General features: G+C 51.9%; 1 protein-coding gene across 2 annotated transcripts in view; it reads right to left on the bottom strand.

Annotated features, from left to right (window-relative positions):
- Positions 1-16386, bottom strand: part of L3MBTL1 (L3MBTL histone methyl-lysine binding protein 1) — a 30967-nt gene extending 14581 nt beyond the window's left edge. For both annotated transcript variants that reach the window (XM_054697716.1, XM_037498972.2), the window contains exons 1-11: positions 16352-16386; positions 9554-9706; positions 9160-9386; positions 8790-8931; positions 8453-8603; positions 8195-8330; positions 7488-7572; positions 2111-2199; positions 1515-1619; positions 602-737; positions 172-263 (exon numbers count right to left, since the gene is read on the bottom strand). In XM_054697716.1, coding sequence (XP_054553691.1) covers positions 172-263; positions 602-737; positions 1515-1619; positions 2111-2199; positions 7488-7572; positions 8195-8330; positions 8453-8603; positions 8790-8931; positions 9160-9386; positions 9554-9689 — 1299 coding nt within the window. In that variant the 5' untranslated portion in view covers positions 9690-9706; positions 16352-16386. The remainder of the gene's footprint in view (positions 1-171; positions 264-601; positions 738-1514; positions 1620-2110; positions 2200-7487; positions 7573-8194; positions 8331-8452; positions 8604-8789; positions 8932-9159; positions 9387-9553; positions 9707-16351) is intronic.
- Between the last annotated feature and the right edge of the window lie 209 nt (positions 16387-16595).

Genomic DNA, 16595 nt, shown 5'->3' with positions numbered 1-16595 from the left:
GGAAAATCTCTAAATGGTTCCCTTGGCCCTGGGCCTGCCCAGCTCTGCCCCTCCCGTCTGGTATGGGAGCCCAGAGCAAAGCAAACAGTGCTCTTGCTGGTCAGACACTGAGCGGGCAGCTGCGGTGACTGTCCCGGGGGCGGGTGCCCACTCTCGCTCAGGGGCACTCACGTGGCTCTGGCTCACAAACAGGTGCTTGGGGGCAGCCTGAGCTCTGGTGCTGCGCAGGTACTGGCTCCAGCTGAACTCCTCCTCCTTGTAACCTAGGCCCCTCAGGGGGGACGAACAAAGTGCCGTGCAGACAGAGGCTGGGCTGAGGCCAGGGCACCCCACACTGAAGCAACGGAATCAGGCAGGCCTGAGGGCCCCGCTGCCCTCAAGAACTTCAAGAACCTGCCCAGGGACTCCCCTGTTGAAGCGAGACAATACCTCAGGGGAACTCCAAGGGCCAGCGCAAAGCACAGGCCCTGGGGCCGAGTCACAGGAGGTTATGGACACAGGCTAATTGTGGATCAGGGAGCAAAAAAGGGGGGACCACAGGGAAGAAGGAATGGGTCTGAGGGCTCAAGGCTTTACCTGACCAACCCAGCTAAGGCCTTACCTTTGGGGGGCTGCAGTTTGTGCCCAGTCTTCTCGAACCAGCCAGCGGGGTGAATGTCAGGGGAGTTGGCATTGATCCAGAAGTCATGGCATTCGGAATACCCATCAAAGTGCAGACGAAGGCGGTAGCCACACACCTGGCCCCGTGAGGGGAAGCACAGGGACTTGAGGCTTGCTGATGGCTCACTCCCTTCCCCTGCCCCTCCTTTAAGTGAGCATGTCCCCCACCTCCCTTCCTCCTAGGCTTCCCCCATCCTGGACTTTGCCCCACGCGCTCCCATCCTACGTGAGGTCTGTCCATGTACCAATGAACCCTGAGTCCTAGGCGCGTGACAGGGAGATGCTTTGTCATCCTCGGGCCCTAGACAGAAGCCTGAGGGCACCTTCCGAAACTCAGGCCTGCCCAGGGTCCTGACGACCCAACCTCCTGTTACCCTCTCTGAGCCTCCCCACTCGCTCACTGTCAAACGTGTCCCACCCTACATGCCAGGGCCTTTGCTCATGTGGCTTCTTCTGTTTGGGACACCGGTTCATTCACAATTCCTCTCTCAAGACAGCCAAAGAGGCCCCACTCCTGCCCCCTCATGCCTCCCTGCTCATGTCTGCCGTCACCCCTGATGTTTACTTGACTGATTCCCCAACAACTGTGACCTCTAGAGGACAAGGACTTATCAGTCTCATGCCAACACCCCTGTCCCCAGGATCTCTCCTCCTCAAACTCTCCAGCACTCAAGTACCGTGACTACCCCCAATACATGTGTGCCTTTTGGCTTTCTGTGTTTTCCACCCAATCCCCTACTAGGTTGTGAGCTTTCCCAGGGCAGGCAGTGTCTCTCTCGTCTGAGTCCTGGCCCCGCACATCCCCGCAGGCTGTCTATCCTGAGGCGTCAGAGCAGTGCACGAGCCCCGCTTACCTCGGCCACGGTGAGGATGAAGTACATGGACGGGTGTTGGGGGTCGATGCCTTCCAATTTCATGCCCAGTCTGAAGCCATTCTTATTATGAGTGACCGCCTGGTACTGTCAACGCACAGATTGGAGAGGACCCAGCTTCCATCCAGCCTTATCCTTGCCTGGCGGGCTTGGGGTGAAGGAGCTACCTTTAGGCCCCATCTGCCTGGTACTGCCAGAGGGGTAACTTATTTGGGCATCTTTAGTGCAGGGAGCTAGGCGAACAGAGTAGCTCCCAGCTCCCTTGAAAATTATAAGCCAAGTCGGTGGGGTGGGGTGGGGGGGACTTAAGGGACTGGACTCTCACCCAAGTCATGGAAAGATAGCAGAGACGGCTGAGTGGAAGGCACCAGAATTCAGGAGTCTGCAAGCCCAGTGTGGGGTGAGCCTGGGGCCCAGCCTGGAAGCCCCACATGCTGGGTCCTTCTCTACTTCAGACCCACAAGCAGCCGCTGCCTTCCATTCTGCCAGGAGCGTGTCAGATACAGATGACACCGTGGCGAACCCCTGGGCTGGGCATGCGGGCTCTTCCGAGGTGGGAATTGTATTGTCTGACTCACGTCCTGGAAGAGGCTGACAGGGGCAGTGACGGCCTTCTGTTCTTCGAGGTAAGACTCCCACGACCAGCCTTCCTTCTTCTCACCCGACGCTGTGGGAGGACATAGACAGGCTGACCCTGGGCCACTCCTGACATGCTCCTTTGCTCAGTTTCCCCTGAACTAATCTACTTATACTCCAAAGCAAACCTTGGCCTGGGTTCATGGCTGCCCTCAGGTCCCACCCAACTAGGATGCAGGGGCTTGGACCTCAGGGAGACTCCGTGCCAGGAGAGTACTCTGGATCACATAGCACCTCACTGAGGTTACAAGGTCTTGGGCATAGAAGGACCCTGTTCTCAGACAAAGCTGAGTGTGAGGACTTAATCCTAGTGCCACCTCAGCTCTCAGGGGAGGAGGAGAGAAAATAGGAGGAAAACATGCAAAGGAGAAGAAACAGAGGACACCCAGAAATAGGAACTCTCTTTTTGGATTCTTCTTCCTCTGAACACTTACAGGCACACAGAGACTCGCTGTATATCTGTGTCCTTGGTGTGCCCACAAGATAGACGTTGATTCCATGGCCTCCCAGACACATCCATGCTGTGCACAACAACACATACTCACATGCACACACTAGAGTCAACCTGCATTCCTCAAGGCTCCGGGTCCTGGGGAGGGGGATACAAATTCCCCTGCAGGACCTTCGATTTAGCCTGAGGTGGAGTCCTGGCCTCCAAGTCAGAGTTAAAGATCCTTTAAGGACTAGCACAGCTGGGGACAAGGAAGGTAGGTTCACCAGGTCACACTCAATGCCTCTAACCAAAGGCCACAGACAACTAGGGAGGAAGCAACTTGCAAAAATCAACCCATATCCTTTGGGTACACAGCATCAGCTTCTAGAAACTTCTTCACCTCAATTTCATCATCTGTAAAATGCAGATAACAGCATCTACTATAGATGGTCGTAAGAAGGAGTAACTGAGATGCTGTGAGTAAAGGATCTTAGGAAATACGAAGTGCTGGACTCGTTCTACTCATCCCTCCTAGGTCTCTACTAGGTCTGTCTGATTTGGATTCTAGCCCTGCCTTGCACTGGCCCACTTGCTATTGTCCTGGATCATTCAGGTGCAGAGTGATTTGTCACTCATGTGTCTGGCAGCTACCTAAATCCCACTGTTCCTGTGTTGAACCCTAAGATCCTGACCATCTGACGGCGTGCAGACAAGTATTTTCTTCATCAGTTGATCAAGTGAGCTGTCAAACTCCCCAACACAGCCTACATCAACACAATCTTTTATCCTTTGTCTGGTGAAATCTGAGTTACCTTCTAGACACCGCTGGCTATTTCCCCGCAAGAAACCCTCGGTTCTCCCACTCAGTCTTGACTCAGCCTTACTGAGGAGGGAGGGAGAAGAGAATAGGCGCAGATTTAGGATGCCAGGCTCAGCCCCCTCTTATTTTTTCCACTGGAATTCCACATCATCCTTCGTAAGACTCACTTTCCATGTCAGAGCTACTATTACCAAGCCCTTCACAAGACCCTCCCTGATGCCATTCTTTTTTTTTTTTTTTAATATTTATTTATTTATTTATTTATTTATTTATTTGTATAAGCACTGGGCACAGTCAGAAGCGTGGAAGGGTGAGAGAAGTCACCAGAGCCAGAGCGGGGAACAGAACAGGCAGACTGATGAAGTACACTGCTGAGGGGAGCAGTGGGCGCAGAAGGAGAGGTCTGCACGCCACGTGGGACCCTTGCCCGGTGGCCGGGGATCGAACCGGCGCTGCAGAGGCTGCGGGCAGCCTCGCAACCCAGCGCTCAACTGCTGTGCCACCGGGGAGGCCCTTTTTTTCAAATTTTTTAAAAAAGATTTATCTATTTATTTATATAAGCACTGGGTACAGTCAGAAAAGCGGGAGGGTGAGAGAATTCACCAGAGCCAGAGCGGGGAACAGAACAGGCAGACTGATGAAATACACTGCTGAGGGGAGCAGCGGGCGGCAGGAGAGGTCTGTCAAGCCATGTGGGACCCTTGCTGGCTGCCAGGGATCAAACTGGCACTGCAGAGGCTGCGGGCAGCTTTGCAGCCCAGTGCTCAACCGCTGTGCCACCAGGGGAGGCCCCCTGATGCCATTCTTTCTGCCTCATTCTTCTAAAGCTGCCACATAAGCTAAGGAGTTGACTACTTGTCAGATTTCCCATCTCAGGCCCTTCTGCCCTTTCTTGGCTCTTCAAGTTCATCCCCCTTTAGACATACTCCAACATGGCCAAGCTCTAAGACTCCCATGCCACCGCAGAGAACTCTGGCCTCTCCGGTTTCCCTCTTCACCTCCCATCCTTCACCTTCCCATCTCCCAGCCTTGCTATTCCCCTGCCTGAGCCTTTCTTATCTTCATTCTTTTACTAGTCACAATGCATAACCAGCACACACTGTAAAAGTCTTCACGGCACACCACCTAACCATTCCTTTGATCACTGAGTGCTACCTCCAATGTGCTAGAAACTGGAGGTACAGGGATACCTCTGAGATGTCATATCCTGCAGATTCTAAAAAGATGAGGGGCTATCATGAACAACTTTACATCCTTTTGACAATTTCCCTTTATAACGAGCCCATCAAGTCTACCACTACACACTAGTGAAGTTGTTCTTGAGTCACCAGGGCCACAATCCCAGGCCTTTTCTCACTCCTCTGTTCTCCTGAGCTCCAAGGACCACCAACCACCTGTTCCCTATCACATTTCCTTCTGGCTGTGCTCTCCTTTCTCTGTTCTTCTCTCCCCCACCCCAACCCTACTTGTCAATGGTAGATCCCTAGAAATCGATACAGTGTACACTTCCTCTGCTCACTCTCTCTGCTATCTTGGGAAGCTTCATCTGCCTGGCTGCAGTCATTTCTCTAGACATAATTCAAAAATCAGTGGTTCTGGCCAGGCCTTTCACTACAGGGTCCAGAAAAGAGACAGCAATGTAAACAGAAGAACAGAACAGGGACCTCCTTGATGGCGCAAGGGGTTAAGACACAGCACTATGAAGCTATCTGCAGCCACTGCAGCACAAGTTCGATCCCAGAACAGGGAGCTACCTACATGGCACAGCAGACCTCTCTTGACTCACCTGCTGCTCCCCTCAGCAGTGTATTTCAGTCAATCTGCCTGTTCTGCTCTCCGCTCTGTCTCTGCTGAATCCTCGCACCCTCCCACACCTGTACCCCAGTTCTTGTATGCATAAATAAATAAATCTTCAAAAAAAAAAAAGGCAAGGCACAGACTCGGAGAAAATATCTATTATATCTATATTTATTATACATATATATCTATTATGCATATATAATAGAAAATATCTATTATACATATACACACATATACATAGATACGTGCGCTATACACATGTGTATGTATATATATATATGTATTTGACAAAGCACTTGAATACAGACTATGTAAAGAATTAAATATGAGAAAATAAGCAACCCAGTTAAAAATGGACAAAAACGGATGTTAAAAGTAGCTATAAGGAAATAGAACAGGATCCTGCAGGAGTACTCTGAATCTGAAAAGGTTATAAAAAGTTGATCCTGAAGCATGCCACTGCTGATACACTATTTGGATATTGGCAGACTGAGAGAGAACATTAAAATATCACAACTATTAAAATGATTCAAATAGTTATTAATGATGAAATAAACAGTAAACACTTTTTGATAGTACATCAGAAAATTATCCTTCACACCAAATAGTTATTGAAATGGTGAAGAAGAGAGCTGAGAGAGAAGGCCTGACTATGGACATGAATTACATGGTTCTAACTCAAATTACTGGAACATTCCATCAGGACCTCACATGTCAGGTCTGTAGAACATGAATACAGTAATTGGCCATCAAACTGCCAGCGTGTAGATAAACACAGATTCTATGCACACATAGGACACTCAAATAGCATGTCATTCCCACCCCTACCCCCAGATTCTTCTGCCAAAAGAACTTGAAGATAAGTGGGAAATAATTCAGTCATGAATACAAACTTCTCCCTAGAGATAATTTCTTCCATTGAATAAGAAAAAAAGGCAGAAGGTAGAAAATATCCAGAACCCAATGTTACAATGATGTTCACAATTGAAAAAGATGAATCAAAAAATAACTGTGTATGGGTAAACAGGACCCAACTAAAGAGGATGTTGATTTATGAATCTATTTCTCAAGACAGAACAGTTAAGCCCACAGTAGTTAGAGACCATCTCCTTCCTCTACCTGGGACTTAAGAGGCACAAACCAGTGACAGGTAACTAAGCCTTTGGCTTCTGATATCGTAGTCCTGGGAGAAAGCAGTGAAAACTTGGTTCAGCTCCAATGAGCAGAAGTGGGAATAGGGATTACCAGGTTCTGAGCCCTGAACTCAGATTGGGGTCCTCTGGCTGGCATGCAATCCACCAAAACAGAATGTTGTCCTATGAACTGACTGCACCTTCTGGCTCTCTCTGGGAGAGTAAAGACAGTGACTCATGCAACTGAGCCCCGGTCCAGAGAAAGTACCAACCCACAACTCAACAATTAATCTACTGAACAAAGTAACTCAATCTACTCTACAACAGTCTCTGGGCTAAGCACCAGGAATACAATGATTAATATAAGAGGTTCAGCTTTGGCTCTGGTGAATTCTCTCACCCTCCCGTGCTTCTGACTGTACCCAGTGCATGTATAAACAAAACAAACAAACAAACAAACAAACCAGCAAAACAAATAAATAAAGCATGCCTCTATTAAAAAAAATAAATAAATAAAATAAAATAAAAAAAATAAAATAAAATAAAATAAAAAAAAAAATATAAGAGGTTCAGCTTTGATGGAAGAAGATAGACATTAAATAAGTGGTTACACAGGTTTTGGGTGATTACAAGTGTGATAAATACTATTTAGTATCAGTTGGCGATTGTCACATGCAAATGGGAGATAGCAATGGAGAAAGCCTGAGGGTCAGAGCTGGCTATGAATGACCTCTGTTCCATTTTCTTAGAACAAAGGATCAGAATTGGGCCCCAAATAGGAAGGTCAGACCAATAACCATTACAAATTTGCTCATACCACCCAAAGAAAGGAATGTCAGGTGGTTAAAGCCAGCGCAAGTCTTAGAATGCTGAGCCTGGCAAATGGGCAAGAGGATAAACACACGCTTAAAGGAAACACATATACCAAAGCACAAACCAGAGTCTGTCTCTCTCATTCACTACCTTTCTCTCATTCTCTCTCTCTCTCTCTCTCACACACACACACACACACACCCTCTCTAACTTATGCTGATCTATATATTTACAACACACAACTGTAACCCACACTCCCAGCTTCACACCGCCAAAGGTACACACACACCACATGAATATATATATGCAGGCCATCATACCAGGCTGACTGCTGCTCCAGTCCTCACTTTCTGGGGTGCTAGCAGTGGGTTGACCCTCTGGATCCTTTGCTTCTTCTTGCTTCTCCTGTGGAAGGTAAGCCTGATCCAGCTTCCTGTCTTCAGGGATTGGAGTGAAACCCCAGTGTATGATGCTGGCATCTGCTTGACTCTCGCTTCATAGTGTTTTGTTTCAAACCACTGGAAATTCTAGGTCACCAGCAGGAACACAGCTCCAGCAGACAACCCCCTACTACCTAGTCACAGGCTCACATGAGCCACAGCCTGCCAATAACTCTCCTCATTCCAGCTGGGGTTCAGACAAACACCTGCCCACTGGAAATTTCATGCTTCATCTCTTTCAGCTTCGGTGCAGCTAGAGCCCTGCACAACCTGACCTCTGGACTAGAGGCTGCACTCGTGAGCAAGCTTTTCATCTGCCCACATATCTATCTTGGGTGCTGCTTTGTGTGAGTGTTTCTTAACCCTGACACTAAACTTAGTAGGAAGAGCCAGAGAAGCAGCAAAGTGACTTACTTATTTCCCACCTACCATATACAGGACCCAACTCAGGATGGGACCCCGAAACTATGTGAGTGAGTCATTGTGAGTGTTTCCTCTGCTCCAGCCCCATGACTTGGGTTGATGGAGGTTACTACTGAGGCAGAGCCTCTTGGCTCCCTTTTACCTCCCCACTGGCCTCTTCTTACCATGGCCTCTGGCTCTGACTCCTCCTCTGATGGGCTCTGGTATTCTCTGCGCTTCCTCTTCTTCATGGGTTTGAGGAGCTCAGAAGCGCTGGCACAAGAGGAGCTCAGGCCTGAGGAGTTCTCCACTATGACCGACCTAAAGGAGGGGCAGCCTGAGGAAAAGAACCACCTGCCCAGCACCTCTCCTAAGCCCTGAACAGGAGTGGGGTTTTGGGGCCCAAAGGCAAAGCAAGTAGGACTGCAGCCAGTGCCCCTTACCGCTCCTGAAACAGCTGGGGGCAGGCGTCGCTGGAGGAACCGGGATCTGGACCGGCACCTTGCTGAGGCCCGCAGGCCTGGCAGTGACAGGTGCCACCATCCTCTGGCGGGTCCTGAGGGGAATCTTCCGGAGGGTCTTGTGGGAGGTCGGCTGTGGGGGCCAAAGAGTCCTCAGGCCGGACGGAGCCCCCCTCAGACCAGGCCTCAACCTGGGCCCCACCTCCTCGTCTCTCCTGGACAGGTGCCCCGGGCCTCCTACACCACAGGACCACCCCTGGGCACACCTGCAGGCCACGCCCCCGACGAGGAGCCCCGGCTCAGGGCCCGGACCTCTTACCCGGCTGCTGGGGGCCCGCATCGCCCGCTCCCGCCGGGGCCTCGCCATCTTCATACTCGGCCACACCTTCCCTCCGCAGCTCCGGGCTCGGGGGATGCTCCGCTCCCACCATGCTCAGCGGCGCGAACTCGCTTATCCGGAACTGCGGGGCGGGGGGCGGGGGCGCCCGAGGATGGCGACTCCGGAGCCGCCCCCGACCCGCCTCCCGGCCACCCGCAAGGCCGCGCCCCGGGTACCCCAACCCCCGCCCAAGCCACGCCCCCGGCAACCCCCTCCCCGCGCGCCGCGCCCCCGGGGCTCCGCCCAGACCCGTCCTCTCGGCCGGGCCCCCACCCCCCGCCGCAGGCCCCGCCAGCCCCCAGACACTGACCCGCAGGCCGCTCCCGGCAGGCGGGGCCGCGGCCTCGGTCCACTCCAGGAGGCGCACGGTGCCGCCGCTCGAGCTGGCCGCCGGCACCGCGCTCAGCTGCGGCAGGACCGTGGCCGTGACCGGGGCGCTGCCCGCCCCTCGCTCCGGGGCGCCCACGTGGATCGGCTCCCGCGGAAAGCAGGGCACCTCCAGGGCACTGCTGGGCAGGCCAAGAGAGGCCGAGCTGGCTGCGAACAGGTACACGGGCAGACACGACACAGGTGAGCCCGGAGTCCCTGTCCCAGTCCTGCATGTGTGTAGGCAGGTGGAAGGGAGTGTTTCCTCCCCAAGAGCCACAGCTGCTTGGGCAGGTGTGGAGGACTCGCCTCCTCCCCAGACCCCTAGCTTGGCCCACCTGGGATGATGAAGGCAGTAGCAGGCTGATGAGGGCCAGCACCTGGGCTGTCTCTGGCCACCAGGTGCACGCTGACCTCCCCTGTGGAGGGCCCCTTCAGTGTCCTCAGCATCTCCATTTCAGCATGCCCCTCCATCCTGGCAGGCCTACAAGCTGAACACAGCCCCCAGGGCGATCAGGAAGGAGAGAGGTGTTTCTCTGAGAAGGAGCTGGTCACCCTCAGGCTGGCACCCTGCAGAGGAAAGCCTCGGCTTTGAGGGGATAAGTGTCTTAGGAGACCAGCATCAAGTCTGGCCAAGCACTGCACCTCCCCCAGTCTCTGTAAAATGGCCTTTGGGAAGGAACTTTTTGTACTGTGAGGTGCAGAATTAACTTAGGGGGGTATGTCTCCAGCCACGCAGGGTTCTGTCTAGCCAGCTGCCCTCATGACAATGTCTAGGTCAAGGATAAACTTCTCTCTTTCTCAACCCTCACCTCCATCCCCACTGAAATCACTCCCTTCTCCTTCAAGAGAAGGGAGTCCCTGGTTCTGGGGAGGAGAGTCCAGCCTCCAGGTGCCAGGTTCTCCCTCACTCATATAGGTCCATTTTCCTTGGATGTGATCTATCCTGCTCACATTTTTTTCATGCCGCTGCCCATCACTCCCTCCAACTCCAAGCCCAGCGTAGCCACTTAGACATCTGTTGAGCAAGTACATACATCTGAAGAGCAAAGGTATGAGAACCTGGGTGGTGCATGATTTTGCTTTATGAAAGCAAGAGTGATGAAAGCATTTCATAGACTTGGTTGAACAGGTAAATATATGGAGGAAAAAGACTTAGTAACATAACAAATGTACTTAATATCTACCATTTACTTAACTCAAATGTGGGTCACTGTCCTAAATGCCAGCAATGTCAAGTGGAATTTTCTGACTGTGGAAACGTCCTCTACCTACATTGTCTAATACAATGGCTACTGAGCACTTGAAATGTGACCAGTGTGACTGAGGAACTGAATTTTAAATTTTATTTAACTTTAATTAGATTTTGTAGCACAGGGGCCACTGCTACTGTATTGGGCAGCATCGCTGTATAGGTATTATAGCTGGCCCGTTGGCTCAACCTCCAGGACACATCACAAAGCTGATTGCTTCTCCATCTGCACTGTCGTAGGCTAGTCCCGACTGCCATCAGCTCTCCATGTACTTCTGATATTGCCTCCTACCCCACCTCCCCGCTTCCTTTCCTGCCCTGCACAGGATATTCGCCAATAAATGAAAACTTTGCACATGTAAACCAAATCAGATGATTTCCCCATCTAAAATTCTTCAGTGGGGGCCTCCCTGGAGGCACAAGGGTTGAGACGCAACCTATAAAGCAATCCGCAGCCTCTGCAGCACAAGTTCGATTCCCGGCCAACCAGGGAGCAACACACATGGCACAGCAGACCTCTCCTGTCTCGCCCGCTGCTCCCCTCAGCAGTGTATTTCAGCCAGTTTGCCTGTTCTGTTCCCCGCTCTGTCTCCGGTGGCTCCTCTCACCCCCCGCACCTCTGGCCTGTACCCCAGCTCTTGTATGCATAAATAAATAAATCTTAAAAAAAAAAATAAAATTCTTCAGTGGTTCTCAACTGCCCTTAAAATAAAATCAACGTGTGTAAGTCCACCCACCCCCATCTTCGTCACTGACTTCATCATCCACCACTTTTCCCGTGTTCTCTATCCTTGACATACTCAGGTTCCCTTCTGTTACTTGACAAATGTTCCTCCCTCAGAGCCTCTGCCTATGGTGGTCCGTCCACCTGGTATGCTTTTCCCCAAGCTCTCTGCTTGGGTCTCAGCTCCATGGTCACCATCTCAGAAGAGGTCTTTCCTGATCACTCAATTCAAAGCAGCATGTCTTTCTCCCCATCTACTACGCTTTCTCTCCTCACTGTGTTGATTTCCTTCACATTATAATCAATAATGATGAGTCATCTCCACATCATGCTAAGTTCCACCAGGATAAAGACTATCTATTTTGTTCATTGCTATAGTTCCAGCACTTGGAAGAGTGTGTGGCCCTCAGGAGGTACTCAGTAAGTATTTGATTTGGGTTTCAACAGCTTGAGCTTGTTGATAGAGAGCAACTGATTGTTGGTTGCTGTAAGGGATCAGCAGTAGGGATCAGCAATATTTGACAATGACTTCTGGCACACAGGATAGAGGAAAGGACATGAGCTTAGGTGTAAGACAGACTTCAGTTTGAACCTCAGCTCTGTCACTTAATACCTGTGACTGAGTGAGTAGCTTTCGCCCTTTGAGTCTGAGGAAACACGAGTTTCCTCGTGTGTAAAGTGAAGGTGGCAATGGTATCTACCTCAAAGGACTCAGGTGAAGATTAAAGGAGAAATATAAAGTCTTGATACCATTAAATCTTCAATAAATACCAACCCTCTCCCTTCTGGCAGAAATTACAGAGAGCTTGGTAACTTCTGGTCAGTAACATGTCAGTCGCTTGTTTGTAAAATCAGCTTACAATGGTTGCTATCTCTTCCACCCTCCTGCCCCAGTGCATTTATTTCTTTTCTTTTCTTTTTTTATTTATACAATAGCTGGGGTACAGGCCAGAGGCGTGGGAGGGTGAGAGGATTCACCAGAGACAGTGGGGAGCAGAACAGGTGGACTGACCGCAAGCACTGCTGAGGGGAGCAGCAGGCGCGACAGGAGAGGTCTGCTGTGCCATGTGGGAATCTCCCTGGCTGCCCGGGAATCGAACCAGTGCTGCAGAGGCTGCGGACAGCTTCTTAGCTCTGTGCTCAACCCGCTGCGCCACCGGGGAAGCCCATGTTTATTTATTTTCTAATTTTTCCTCCCCAAAATACAAAGTCCATCCTCTACATTACAGAGAGTAAAATCAGGTAGCAATGGCTAGATGTATAGAGATTAATTAAAGCAACATTCCAACCAAGATTGGTTTCCTTTTTTTAAATTATAAAATAGAATTCCCTTAATTTTAATTCCAATTATTTTGTTTTGCACAGCCAATGTACTTGTACTATTTGAATATCTTTTAAACAGAGTCAATCTAGTTATTCAAAATATTGGCAGCCATTAAGAGTGACTGTGTTAACTCCTGGAAGAATTCCATTCTACTTCAAAACCTGTCACAGGTTTTAGGTCTATCAAGGAAAAGTGGCTGAGAGGACTGTCCTTTCAGGTTTGCTGCCCTTTTTCAGCAAACGTTGAGGGGTCAACCAGGTGTCACCACCATGGTGTGGGCTGGGGATGTAGACTCAAATAAAACAAAATGTTCTCATGGATCTGAAATTCTAGAAACAAGTGATAAAGTGGGGCTGGAAATAGGAGTTTGAAAACCATTATGCGGGCCTCCCCTGGTGGTGCAGCGGTTGAGTGCTGGGCTGAGAGGCTGCCCGCAGGCTCTGCAGCGCCAGTTCGATCCTCGGCCACCGGCGAGGGTCCCACAAAAAAATAAAAAAATAAAAATAAAATAAAAAACCATTATGCATGGATGACATTGAAAACCACAGAACTAAGTATAAAGAAAAAGATGGAGCCTTGAGTTCTCCAAGATTTCTACATTGGGAAGATGTTGAAGATCTAGCAAAAGTAACAGAAGGAGCCACAAGGAGTTGAGAGGAAATCCAGAAGAGTCTGGGCTTCTGGAAGACTTCGGAGAAAAGTTTTCAAGAAGGTGGCTCAGCTCAATTGCCGCGGACCAGCACAGCAGTAGACGATGAGGCCACCTCAGGGTTGAGAGAAGCGTGCCGGGTGGTCAGGGCATCGGTGAAAGAAATGACAAACAGACACACTTCAAGAGTGAAAATCTGAGTGTAATTTTCTTTGAGTTTGTGACCAGTATATATATGTTTTCCAAAAGCACAGGAATGAATATCAAAGAAATTAGCTTGCTCATGGGCTCAGTCTATCACCATCAGGGAGGTGATCTACATAACAAGCAATGACCATTATAGAAGAAAGAAGGAAGTTTAGAAAGACAAATAAGGGATTAAAGTTTGTAGTTCTAGAAAGACGGGATAAGATTTTTAGCATTCTTGTAGTGGTTCTTGGTGGTCGTTATCTTTTGATAAGCTTCTGCCTTTTCAGGGAACTTTCGCTGAACTTCCTCTGCTTCAGGGTGTTATGCTGTTCTCCCCCTGCGCGCTGGTTGCCCAGCCGGACCTAGGGACCGTGGCGAAAGCCATTCCTAAAGATCACTGCGGGGGGAGGTGCAGCAGGTACGTAGGGTTTTGCTGTTCTCTCCCTGCGCGCTGGTTGCCCAGCCGGACCTAGGGCCGGTTAACCCTAAAGGTCACTGCAGGGGGAGGTGCAGCACTCAATGGTGTTAAATGCCACAGACAGGGCAAGTCTGATCATTTTAGCAACAAGAAAGTCATAGGATACATGGACAAGAGCCATTTCAGGAGCTGTGGACACAAACACCTGATTGGAGTGGATTCTAGAAAGAAATCATCGATTCATTCAGTGTTCACTGAGCACCTATTATGTGCCAGGCACTATTCCAGGCAATGCAGATTGCGAGCCAACAAAAAAACCAGACAGAAACCTCTATCACCAGTGTACATTCTGGTTGGGGGAAACTGATGCTAAGGACGGCTCCTCATAGGCGAATGAGAGAGAAGGAATGGGCACATTTCCTTTCAACATCCCTTTCAAGGGTCTATGATGTGAGTGGGAGCATGAAAGTAGGGGGCTGGTATTCAGAGAATGATCTGGTCTCAAAGAAGGGCCTGTTTGGTTTTTAAAAATAGGAGACATCACAGCATGTTTGTGGCTGATGAAAATGAGCCTAGAGAGAAGAAACTGATAACAAAGCAGGGGTGGAGGGGTGGGAGAATAATTCTAGAAAACAAGTCCCTGAGTGTGCAGAAAGGGAGAGGATCCAGCATGGCTGTGCTGTGGGGACCCATCACTGTTACCCGTCACTGGCTAGCACTACTACTATGTCTGTTTTGGCCACAGCTAGCCCGTTCACTCTTCTGAGCCCTGAACTGCCTTATCTGTTACTTGAATTCACCCCTCCCACCCCTGGGGTTCGCAGCTCACACAGCATTTCCATAAGCCTTGTCCCGGGAGGTCCACACAGTGGCAGAACCAGTGACATGGCTGTCAGGGGTGAGCCAGGTCCTAGGAATCCTACCCCTGCAGCCTGGTCACATCTTCAGATGCCACTTCTGTGGCCTCTGCACATACTGTCCCTTTTGTCTGGTACCCTTTCTGCATCCCATATGTCTGGAAAATTCTTAATCATCCTTCAAGCTCCAGCTGGAGTGACACCTCTTCTCTGAAGCCTTTCCAGCCCCTGAAACACAATTAATCACTCTCTGTCCTGTGCTCCACAGTCTAACTGTGCATCAACTTGTTCTGTCTCCCCCCAGCGCAATGGACTCTGAGCCACAGTCCTTTGGTGTGCAAAGGACCCCGGCCAAAGGCTGCACTGGACAGTCATGACTCTGGGGGGGGGGGCCAGAGAGTGGTCAGTAATATGTGGAAGAAGAAACAAAGGTACTGAAACTCATGACTGGCTTAGCTATTCCTGCCTCAGGGGCTACTCTACTATTTATTGCCCCCTGAGCTGCCCAGGCTGGCTGAAGTGGGGTCCAGTTTCTGTCAGGTCGTCACTGCCATCAGCTTCTCAGAACCGCCCTCGGCCAGGGACGCTGCCTCACCACTGGCCCCTGGTCTCCTGGAAGCAGCAGCCTTCCAGGTTAGTTGACCCCAGGACTTGACTAGTTGAACCCCCCAACCCCAGCTGGACCTCTAAGCCTCAGTGCTTCCCTCAGGGCAGGCTGAGGTGGCTCTACAGACCACTCTCCTAGTTCAAATCCCCTGCCCGACCACCTCGCTGTCTTCACACCCCGACAGTAACGGGGTACTGTCGACACTCCCACGGCACCTCAATAACTGTGCACTTGAACCTCCCTCCAGGGTCGGTTTCCGACCGAAAACAAGCCCTGGAGGCCCAGTCCAGGGCGCTGTCCGGCACATAGATGTTCCACAAGTATTATGGAAGGAGTGTGCCCCTGTTTGTGTTCTCCTGGCTCTGCCGCACCCCCCCATCCCCGCCTTTCCAGGCCTGGCCATCAACAAACTCTCCATAAATGCCCTCGCGCTGGTACTGGAGGGCGGGGAGACAGCGCCCCACACAGCTGACCGTCACCCCAACACCCTCAGAGCCCCCGCGAGCCCGAGCGTCGGCAACTTGGGGCCTCAGCCCCGCCCCCGCCCGGACGCGGGAGGAGAGGGAAGCCGGGGGGGGGGGGGGTCTCCCCCCTGGGGCGCCCCGGGACCAGCCGAGACGGCGGCGGCGCGCGGTCCCCGCCCGGCCGGCCCCGCGGAGCGGCCACTTTTTAAAACGCCAAAATGGCGGAACTCTTCTTATCCTTTTTCTTTATGGCCAAAATAATCATCCTCCAATTTTCCGTTGTAAAAACCGGAAATTAATGGTCGGGAAGAGAAAGTTTGCCAAATGATTCATTTCCTGAGAAACCCCAAACCCCGCCCTCCACACCCGCTTCCATTAATGAAAAACTCTTAATGGACGGCGTCGCCCGGAAAACGCAGCCTCTCCCTGCGACCCCTCGGGCTCGCGGTCGGCGCGGCCCCCCGCCCCCCCGCCCCCCGAGGACCCCCGCCCCGCAGCCTCGCCGCGGCCCCGCGCGCCGCCCGGACCCCGCCGCGCGCCGGCGGCCCCAGCTCCCCCCGGGCGCGCGGCGAGGGCGCCCCGGGCTCCCGCCGGGCTGGGCGGGCCGGGAGGCGCGGCGCCCCGCGCGCGGGGGGCCCGCGGGGACCCCTACCTGAGGCCGGCCCCGCCGCCCGCGCCCAGTGCGGTCCGAGCCGCCGGCGCGCGCCTGCGCGCACTGGGGACGGGCGCGCCTCCCGCAGACCCGGGCGCGAGCCGCGCGCCTCGCAGGTTCAGGGGGCGCGGGCCCCCGCCCCGCAGCGCCCGCGCCCGCAGGTCTTCCCTTAGAGCCCGGGGGCCCTGCCCTGGGGGCCGGCTGCTCTGCGGGCCGGGCGAGGCCCCCTCTCCGGCCCCACCCC

Source organism: Talpa occidentalis, unplaced genomic scaffold (assembly GCF_014898055.3).
Source record: "Talpa occidentalis isolate TD23 unplaced genomic scaffold, MPIMG_talOcc4v2.1 talOcc4.10, whole genome shotgun sequence".
Classification (NCBI taxonomy): Eukaryota; Metazoa; Chordata; class Mammalia; order Eulipotyphla; family Talpidae; genus Talpa; species Talpa occidentalis.
Note: the sequence above shows the minus strand (reverse complement) of the source record. Positions and strands in the feature narration are given on the sequence as shown.